The sequence below is a fragment of the Labrus bergylta genome, chromosome 14 (assembly GCF_963930695.1).
Source record: "Labrus bergylta chromosome 14, fLabBer1.1, whole genome shotgun sequence".
Lineage (NCBI taxonomy): Eukaryota > Metazoa > Chordata > Actinopteri > Labriformes > Labridae > Labrus > Labrus bergylta.
In genome coordinates, this window is record NC_089208.1 from 2253120 (window position 1) to 2263717 (window position 10598).

The 10598-nt window shown below is 43.9% G+C and overlaps 1 protein-coding gene across 3 annotated transcripts in view; it reads left to right on the forward strand.

Annotated features, from left to right (window-relative positions):
- Window positions 1-8057, forward strand: part of gtf2ird1 (GTF2I repeat domain containing 1) — a 33916-nt gene extending 25859 nt beyond the window's left edge. The window contains exons 19-27 of one of the 3 annotated variants that reach the window (XM_065963351.1): window positions 857-928; window positions 1064-1355; window positions 1805-1833; window positions 1954-2001; window positions 2096-2173; window positions 3232-3424; window positions 3922-3959; window positions 4045-4151; window positions 5317-8057. In XM_065963351.1, the coding sequence (XP_065819423.1) occupies window positions 857-928; window positions 1064-1355; window positions 1805-1833; window positions 1954-2001; window positions 2096-2173; window positions 3232-3424; window positions 3922-3959; window positions 4045-4151; window positions 5317-5385 (926 nt within the window). In that variant the 3' untranslated portion in view covers window positions 5386-8057. Of the gene's footprint in view, window positions 1-856; window positions 929-1063; window positions 1356-1804; window positions 1834-1953; window positions 2002-2095; window positions 2174-3231; window positions 3425-3921; window positions 3960-4041; window positions 4152-5316 lie in introns of all 3 variants that reach the window. The other 2 variants (XM_020655497.3, XM_020655499.3) reach the window with 2 other exon arrangements.
- Window positions 8058-10598: the final 2541 nt, after the last annotated feature.

Sequence of the window (10598 nt, forward strand, 5' to 3'; positions counted from 1 at the left end):
GGGCTTGTATCTCTTTCCAGCTATGAAATGACCCTGCCTTTATCTGGCACCGGCCATAATCATAAAATACGTCTTGACTGTTTTTTTTTGTTTTTTTAAAGCAGATTTTACTTTAAGGTCCACGTCCTGTTAATAAAATCTAATCAAACGTCTTTGCTCCCTTCATCCTCGCCTGTCATAACCTCAGGTGTTCTTACTCCAGCTGTGTTTCTTAAATCTATAGAAAAGCAGGTAATTTGTTATAGCTGAGCTCAAAAAAAAGAATCTGTACTCACAACACTACATTTCCCATGATGCTTTGAGGTTTAAAGGTGTGATTCTCAGTAATTCTAGCACATCTTTTCTCTTTTTGAAGGTTTCTTTGCACCAATATATTTTTCCTGAAAGAGCAGAATTCCTGCCGGAGGTTGAGATTATGAGATTTAATTACTTTTCCAGTATCTGCGCTCTCAGTTTTTTTCTATCCAGCGAGTCATTTTTCATTCCTATTCCAACAGCAGAATACATTTCTTACGGATATAAATGCATCATGCGATATTTTCTCTGCAGATAAAGTGGTATCTTGGCAGTCAGGAGGAGGCCTGTGTGGAGAAAATCCTCCCATCTGGTCTCACATAATGCCGGGTTTAAAGATGCTGTTTGCACTGTCCTCTGCGTACATGAAACGACGAGGTCAAATCGAGTCCATGTGCTATTTTTGAAACGGCTCTTCAGAGGGAAAAAGGAGAAAGTCCTTGTAGGGATTTCTTGCGGCTTTCGCTACCTTTTTATTTGTGACAAAGCTGAGCCGCTCTGAAGGTTTGTTGTCTTCAGTAAATCTTTCTCTTAACCTTTGAAATGCTTTTTTTTTTCAAAGAGCTGGACACCAAGGACGCAACACTGCTAACAGAGGACGCTGCAGCTCTATCCAAGAGACCTGGATTCTCAGGTGGGTTCAGAGCTCTCCTCTTGAAGCCGAGATTTGAACATAAAATCAGCTTCTTTGTGTTGACATTCTTCACCCTCTCACTTTTAAAAAACACTTTTGTTTGAATGAACATTTCAACTGGTTTTAACTTCAAAGTGCCGTCGGGTCTCTCGTCTCCAGAGTGCCTGGAGTCCAAGCTGTCCAGGATCGACTTGGCCAACACGCTGCGAGAGCAGGTCCAGGATCTGTTCAACAGGAAGTACGGCGAGGCATTGGGCATCAAGTACCCGGTCCAAGTGCCTTACAAGAGGATCAAAAACAACCCCGACTCGGTCATCATCGAGGGCCTTCCACCCGGCATCCCCTTCAGGAAGCCCTGCACCTTCGGCTCCCAGAACCTGGAGAGGATCTTGGCGGTCGCTGACAAGATCAATTTCACCATCACCAGGTGGGAATCGACCTCACGAGATCACTGAGACATCAGAGACTTAATCTCTGTGTTCCCAGGTGACACTGTCAGGTTCAATCTGTCTGTGGTGTGTGTGTTCAGTTTTAAATATTCTACAGCTTAGACACAAAACAACAAATATTACTGATGATGTCATAACTTCGTTTCAAGCTGAGATATTTACGCCTCTGTGACCTTTTGCCTTCAATGTGATTGTCACAGAGGTGTAAAATACTCCCCCATCTTTAACTTCTGAGGAGGTAGTTACAGAGGAGGTGTGCGTGCGTGCGTGCGTGCGTGCGTGCGTGCGTGCGTGCGTGCGTGCTGAAACGCAGTGTGAACTCAGACACTGGGACACCAACATTACCCCGTATGACGGCTGATCTATTGTAAAATGTTGTATGTGAAGACGACGAGCTGCTCTCATCACCTTCTTTCTGTCTCTGCAGACCGTTTCAAGGACTCATTCCAAAACCAGGTCAGAGCAGGATTTGTGTTTTTTTTTTTTTCAACATCAAATCTCAAACCACAAAAATGAAGCTCAGACCACAAATCCAAATGTTGTGAAATATTAACTTTTATTCTCTGTTTTTATCAGCACCTCGACGCGTCACTTTACTAAAGAAAGCCTACGCCTCGATTAGCGGTGAGTACAACGACTGTTTGGGACATCTTTACCGCTGTTACCTCATGAAGAACTTTTATCTAAACCACCATCCATCCATCCTCTCACCCGACAGACGACGATGACATCAACCGCATGGGGGAGAAAGTCGTCCTCCGAGAGCAAGTCAAAGAACTGTTCAACAAGAAATACGGTAAGTGTGGTGTGAGTTCTTGTCTCCTGATAGTTATTTATAAAGATTTCAATAGAGAGAGTATGAACTGAAGTTACTAGAATCCAATACAATCTAACAAAAATAAAACAAAAACAAAATCAAAAAGCAGATGAACTCTAAAGCATTTTTAACATTTGATTAATTTGCATTTTAAGGTTTTTTTTGACTAACTACACAATTTAAACCTTCCCTTAATTTAAAAAAGAAATGTTGAATACCAAAAGGAAGACTTTTATTTTTAGCTCGATAAAGTATTTCTGATGTTTTTGTAAATACACGATATCTACAAATGTAAGGGTAGAAGACCTTATGAACAATGGATTAGTAGAATAAGGTTGGTATCAGTAGAGAGAGTATGAAGTGAAGGCGACCACGCCCTCTCCTCTCCTCCTTCCTCTCCTCTCCTCTCCTCTCCTCTCCTCTCCTCTCCTCTCCTCTCCTCTCCTCCTTCCTCTCCTCTCCTCTCCTCTCCTCTCCTCTCCTCTCCTCTCCTCTCCTCTCCTCCTTCCTCTCCTCCTTCCTCTCCTCTCCTCTCCTCTCCTCTCCTCGATAAAAAACTGAGTCAAACGGACAAATATCCTCTTAAACTCGGGACATTTGGACTCAGCATAGATCTCTACAGTTACCTGAAGACACAGTGGAGTGTGGACCTCCACTGCACCTAAATGCAGCAAAATTGAAGAATACGTTAAATATATTCACTTCATTTTGTCTCAGGAGCGACTTCCTGTTCGCTGCTTCATTCATAAAAATAAAAAGGAAACCCTGTTAGCTCAAATGTTTATTTTTTTTTTTATGCAGCTGACGTTAAATCTGTGCACGCATGAATCACTTATTTTTAGGAGAGGTGACAGAAAAACGAAAAACAGCACAACTGTGTGTGTGTGTGTGTGTGTGTGTGTGTGTGTGTGTGTGTGTGTGTGTGTGTGTGTGTGTGTGTGTGTGTGTGTGTGTGTGTGTGTGTGTGTGTGTGTGTGTGTGTGTGTGTGTGTGTGTGTGTGTGTGTGTGCTCTTTTCCCCTCTTGCTGTGTGTTCAGGCGAGGCTCTGGGCTTAGACCGCTCCGTCGTGGTCCCGTACAAACTAATCCGCGGCAGTCCAGAGTCTGTCGACGTCAGTGGCCTTCCAGACGACATCCCCTTCAGAAACCCCAACACCTACGACATCGTGTGCCTGGAGAAAATCCTTCAAGCTGCCGACGACGTAACGTTCAACATCAAGAGCCAGCTCCAGTGAGTGGGGGGAGAGAGAGAGAGAGAGAGAGAGAGAGAGAGAGAGAGAGAGAGAGAGAGAGAGAGGGAGAGAGAGAGAGAGAGAGAGAGAGAGAGAGAGAGAGAGAGAGAGAGAGAGAGAGAGAGAGAGAGAGAGAGAGAGAGAGAGAGAGAGAGAGGGAGAGGGAGAGAGAGAGAGAGAGGGAGAGAGAGAGAGAGAGAGAGAGAGAGAGGCACCTGAATATTCAGCAGCTGGATTCATTTCAGGGGGGGATTCAGGGGGGTTGTGCTGCTCTGTGGTTAAGCTCATTATGATTTTATTTATGCTTTTGGCTTTAAATCCAACCTCTGAGAAGTGGCAGGATAAACCCTCGGCTGCAAAGCGATATATTTGACGCTGAAGCCGTTAAGCTCTGATGAAAGAATTTATTTTCCTTCAAAGGTTTTAATTAATTCTCTTTCTGTTTTTTTTTTCTGAAGTGAATTTCATGTCCTGCTGTTTCTTGTCTCCCCCACAGACCGTTTGCAGAAATCTGTAGCCAAGCTTGTAACACAGGTGAGAGTTTGAACATTTCTTCAGGTTAAACGTGCCGTCAGGGTCAAAGGTCAAAAACAAACGTCTGCTTTTGTGTCCGCAGTAGGAACGAACGCCTCCACCAATCGACGGAAGCGCAAGAGAGTCCAGGAGAGCAGCCGAGCACCCGTCTCCTCTGACCTGGGGATATCGACCAATCAGATTCCAGTGATGGTAAGAGACAAAGTCAGGAGTTCTTGTGAGGGCGTCGCTTAAAACCGTTTACGACGCGCGACCGGAAAACGATTTATGTGCTCCCTCTGTCTGAGTGAAGACAGCGGTTGATTCCAGTCGTCTCTGAAGTTAAAAAGAAATGTTCAGGGGGCGCTGGTGGTGCAGTGGTTAGAGCGTGTGCCCCATGTATGGAGGCCTTGGTCTGTCAAGCGGGCGGCCCAGGTTCGAATCCCATCTGTGGCTCCTTTCCTGCATGTCATTCCCCTCTCTCTCTCTCTCTCTTTGATTTCCAACTCTATCCTCTGTCCTATCTCTCCAATAAAGGTACAAAAAGCCCAAAACTAATTCTTAAATTCTTCAAAAAGAAATGTTCAGCTTGGGCGCAGCGCTGCATGATGTCACCTCAGCGTGTCCAATAGGAGGGAAGATCAGGTCACAACAGACGGTGTCCCACGTCCCTGAGCTCTAGATTAAAGACCGACCAGGACATTGGAGAAACCTGTTGTGCCCTGAGAATCTCATGAGACCGGGACCAGGCTACTTCTCCTTTGCAGAAGAAAGAACAGAGTTTAACCTTCCCGAGCTGTAGACCATCGCTTCGGTTACCTAGCAACCCGTGCCATCGATCCTATATCACCCGGCTCTACCTTCCTGTCTTCTTTCTAACACCTCTCAACAAACTCTCACTTTCTCTTTTCTCTGGTGGGTATGACGGGCGGGGCGAGCGAGCACAAAGGGGGTTTTACCTCTGAGACACAGGAACTGTCCAGTTTCCTGTGAGACATTTCTCACAAGATGACCTCAGCGCGCCGCACTTTCCGCTTTTCTTCTCAGCGCTCAAACGCTTTGTGCAACCCCCTCACGAGCGCACACAGCCAGCGCTTATCTGCCCGAAAAACAACAGTAGGTCGACACGGGGCCTTAAACTCTTCTCTTGCGGTCAAATCATCGCGTCTGCACAGTGCGGCCTTTTACTTTAACTAACAGCTGAATGTTCAAACTGCGTTCTGAGGCAAGGTCGTCCACCTCTTTGTGCTAATGAAAGCTTCTCCACCGATATGTCTCTGACATTTGTCTCTTCTTGTGTGCGTGTGCGTGTGCGTGTGCGTGTGCGTGTGCGTGTGTGTGTGTGTGTGTGTGCGTGTGTGTGTGTGTGCGCCTGCAGCAGTGGCCCATGTACATGGTGGACTACAGCGGAGTGAATGTGCAGGTTCCCGGGAAGGTCAACTACTGAAGGTCGTCAAACCTGGACTGCAGCTACGGGATTAAAGGAGGAGGAGTCTGTCGGGACTCCCATCACACGCGACACTAACACTTTTTATCGGAGTGCTACGACTAAAACAATCTCTCCAGACTGAGTGCAGAGAGCTGAAGGCTTGACGCTGTGAATGACCAAGAAACAACAAAGAATGTATGTGGATGAAAATGTCGCAGGGCTAAAAAAAAAAAACAGAGCGGCTCGTTTTCTGTCTCCTGCCTCCTCACAGTGCCAGCAGGACAGCGATCACTTTTTGAGTTTCCTGTTCGAGCTGATAAACGGCAGTCATATTTGTTTTTTTGTTTTTTTTTAACCGAGCTGAAGTTATCTGCCCTCGCATTACTGAAATGTCTATCCACTGAGTCGTGTTGTTGGATCCAGCACTTGGTTGAAATGTATTAACTGACTAAAAAAACAAAAAAATGTCTTTGATAACAATCTGGTTCCATAACATTCAGATATTTGTACTTTTTATTTATTATATTTATTGAAATATAACATTACGTGCAGGGATGTAAAATACATTATTCTGTTTCACAGCTCCTCGAGGAGCCATCACGACGCTAACACACACACGCTACCAGTCACTCGCTAACCGCGGGTTAGCCGCTGATATTAAACAGCGGCCATGAAGTGTCTTCATTTACATGTCGGCTTTTTGTCCTCTGACGTCATCGTGTGCAGGGTGGGAAGCTTTTTAAAATCCTGTTTTAATGCTGTCCAAGGGCTGGGCAATATGCAGATGTGTCGAGATATTAGGGTGAGACAATATCGTTTTTATCCACGTCGTTTGTTGAGTTAAAGTGACGCCTCTCTCTCTCTCTCTGAGCCAAACTCAAAACCCGCCTTCTTAACAAACTACACAGCTGTGTGTGTGATGTAATTATTTATTTTATCATATTTAAGGAGCATTTTCTATGTATTATTATTTTATATTTCACTAATAGCTCGTTTATTTTTATGTCATTTTTCATGTGTGACGTTCGGCTCGTGTGGATTTGACCGAGGACCGATACTATCAAGTATCGCCAATCAGTTAAAAAAAAAATATGGAGATATGATTGTAGGTGCGTATCGCTCAGTCCTTTGCTTCACTGCCGTGTTCCTGTTTGCAAAATCTAAAACAAAGAATCATCGTAGTTTAATTCAAAGCCTGATCCAAAGGTAGCTGGACGGGTCGATGCTCTTGAAGACGTTTCACCTCTCCTCCTCCGAAAGGATTCTTCAGTTTTAAACTTTCTGGTCGGACGGAGTGAGAAACTTAAGCCTCTGTGGATCGTTAGCATGCTAATGATCAACGTTAGCTGAGTCGTTAACCTAGAGTCGTCACCACCCCCAGCCGTCTGTGAGTCGGAGTCGCATCATAGTTTAGCTAATTCTCAACTGATCATGAACTGGGAAAGCTAACGTTAGCATTGGACTAATAGTTTGCTCATTCATTAGGTAGCGATAGCACCAGTCCAAACAGCTAACGTTAGCATTGAACCCATCCTAGGATAACTACTCGTTTAGCTCGCTATCATTAATGCTATGACTTCACACCTACGCTATCATGTTTCACCATGAGCAAACATAATGTGTTTCAGAGCTAACGTTAGCTGTCAGCAATTTTACGCTGCGTTCCATTGTACTCGAAACTCGGGGAAAGAAACGACCTCCGACTCGGGAAAAGTGCAATGGGACGGCAAATTCAAGTCGGAATTCAATATCGGAAACGCGAGGCAACATCCATGTAGACCGAGTCGGTAGAGGTGATGTCACAGCAATATGGCCGTCCCCATGAAACAGGACTTGGAGAGGATGTAACTGTCGTGATGTGACGTATTTCAAACTAAAAAGGGATTGAACCAATCACAAGATAGGGACGGGACATAATGTATGTGGATGAATTTGATTGGCTTGTTACCTTCGACAGAGCTTTTTAAATCGGTCGAAAAAATTATTTATAAATGAAAAAAATAAGTTTTTAATTTAAACTCTTAAGCTGGTCCTTGCGCACATCACTTAGCTGGCTAACGTTATGAGTTTACGGGAAATTGTAGAAAGCTTAACATAACAGCCATGTATTGTATCGTAATTTACTAGCTAACGGTACTTTACAAGCTAGCGTTACTATTGGCGACGAGTTTTCCTAGCTGTTATAACTGTCGAGTGGTAATGCTAGCTTCTAAGTGCTTGAAAACTTGCGTTAGCTGAAACCAATTGTAGCTTTCAAACATTCCTTACGTACAGCTAGCTTATTACCGTTAGCTACATGTAGCTTAACTTTTAATACAAATTGCAAACCTGTTGCACACGCGGTAAAACAGCATTTCAGCTTCCCACCTCGAGCGCGACGCAAAAGGAAATTAGCCGCTGAGTGAAAATGGCGGATTGGGTTTTGTGGCAACGTGCAAGCCATCGGAAATTAAAGTGAAAACTGAACTGTCTGCAGTAATCACAAGACCTTCAGCAAACGGCCTCTTCTATGTTAGCACCACAGAAACGACGTGTAAAATATCTCATTAAAAGTCAGCCTGAATGTAACATGTAAAGGAAAGAATGGTATGTTATTCTGCGATGACTGTCTCTGGACTAACGATATTTAATATGCTGTACCTTAACGCCAATTAGGCCTTTGAAATAAAATGTGTTGCCTTGCACTTTCATTTGGTTGGTGTTTATTTGTGAATTAAAAAAACTTCACCACAGAGTTTTTTGTCTGGAATCCAAAAAGATGTTTTAGTCATTTATTCATTTTAGAAACTTATCCAAGAAAAGAATCTGAAGAACGCTGCTAATCAAGAAGTGGAGCCTCATTAGGACTTGTCTTCAGCCTGCATTCTTTCTAATGACCAGCAGGGGGCGTCTCCACTGGTTGCAAAAAGAAGACTAATAGTATTTAAAGGGATACTTCATCCATTTGCATGAAGCTTTGTATCATTAGAAACCTGGTAGTATTTTTGAATGGTCGTGCATCCCGCCTTAATTTTCCCCTGGGACGGGTAAGCTCTGTTTTTCTAAGTCTGAAAAGGAGCCACCGATGACGCAAAAATTGTCATTTTGCGTCATCGGTGGTGAAACTACAACGCTAGTTCCTCGTGTTTTCATCACAACAGAAGCTAGAGACCTATCACAGATCAGTGGGTGGGACCTCACTCCCAGAATCTAAAAGACACGTCCGCCATCTTGCTTGGAAGCTATGCTAACAGGCTCTAAGCTGAGAAGAACCGACAATGGCGGAATTTCTATTAATACTGCATGCTGTTAAATATTTTAATTAAGATCCCACTTAAAGTCTTTATATGTGATTCTTCACACTTAAATGTAGAAATCAAGTCTATCCTCTGAAAATAACTCTGTGAGTCATGACTGTCTACAATGGGTGTAACACCCGAGTCCCACTGTCTGTGATGTTTTCAGAGTTTTCAGAGTCCTATCTTCACTTTGTTTACATCGCCGGGACGGACGGCTGACTCCTCCCCTCGTGTATAAAAGTTGTTTAATTGAGGGACTAGAGAAAAGAAGAATAACATACTGTACTCACTGCTTAACTGTGTTTCTAGATCACGCTCATTTCAGGTAAATTTACATGCAGTGTGAAGATACCAGCATAATAAAGATCGCTAGCATTAGCATGCTAACACAACAATGCAGCGCGAGTTGTTTTGGTTTCATGCTGGTGCTCAAGGGCGACATCTGCTGGATCAAAAAATCACATATAAAGCCTTTAAAGAATAATGTGACTTTCTGATCCAGTAGGTGTCGCCCTTGAGCTCCAGCATGAAGCCAAAACAAACTGCTGTTAGGCCACGCCTCCTCCATACTGAAGCCTCCGCTCTCCTCCAGAGACACACCTCCAACCCCCCTCCACTCGCGTTCACATGAAGGAGTTATGAATTAGAACGCACCATAATTAAGCCTTAAGCGCAACCGAACCAATTTTCTTTAATGGTTATTCCATCATGTGATGGTCGAGTGTTTGTCCGTTGAGTTACATAAATCACAACTTGAAGGCTCTTTAAGGAAAGGAGGCGACATCGACTTCTCGTTTCATCTTCTGTTTTGTATTTTTCTAATGTGTAATGGTTTTAATGTTCTCTGGAGGTCGGGTACCTCTCAGCAGGACGATGGTTAATCTATAACGCTGGAGGGCAGCCATTAGCTCACCTCTGAACGCTCACACAACAGCCGAGTAATAAAACGACCACAGAGAGGAACCGGGGTCGACCTGAGGGTTTACACGATTACAATATCGACCTCGGAGCTCGAGGATCATTTAGCTCACTCTCTTTTCATGATCACTGCAGCATCATTGGATGTTACCTCTAAACCAATCACAGAACACAAACGGCAATCATCGTCTGATTGATGATCTGTGATTCCCTCAGTGCTCCGTCTGCACCCCCTCCCCTCTGTGCTCCCTCTTAAGCCACACCCCCTCACTTACATGAACGAGCGCCGTCCCTCCAGGTCCAGAAGTGGACCTCAGCTCATCTCTGTCATTGTGTAGAAACTACGTCGTCTCATGTCTCATTCAGCGGTCAGTAAACTCTCAGTATAAACTCCTAAAGTCATCGGTGACGAGCTTTGAGTGTAGAGAGCGAGCAGGGAGACAGGGAGGCGTCTGATTGGTTCATCAGATTGGTACCTCGTGGCAGACATTGGTTGAAGTTTTTACAGACTTACAAACTGATACAGATGATGGATTTTCTTTGTTCCTTTTTCAGAGAACATGAGTTATTCATTTCTGTCAGGACCTAAAGACAATTTACACCAGAATCTTTAAAAAGTGAATCTGGAGGAAAATTACAAACCCTGAATTCAAACAACTTTCAGGCAAGACTTCCTCTGTCCGTAACCTCCCGGAGTTTAGCGCCCGTGCATCTCTAACGAGTCTCAGGTTAACGGTGAAATGCGAGCTGTGTTGCAGCTTCACTCGGGGTCACTTCACTCGTATGAGCATGAAAAAGAAAACTTTTTTAATGTGGTTTTCTTGCAATTTATCACTAAGTAACTCTCTCTCTCTTCACTGTCCTATCTCTAAATAAAAGGCATAAAAATACAAAAAAAATCTTTAAAAAAAAGAAAGATTTGGGAATCCAGCTGGCTTTTGACCCAGTTTAATCCAACAGATTAACTTTCGCCGCTTGCTTCCAGATGTATTTAAGAAAAATAATTCTCGACGTCAGATGAAACCAGAGACAGAG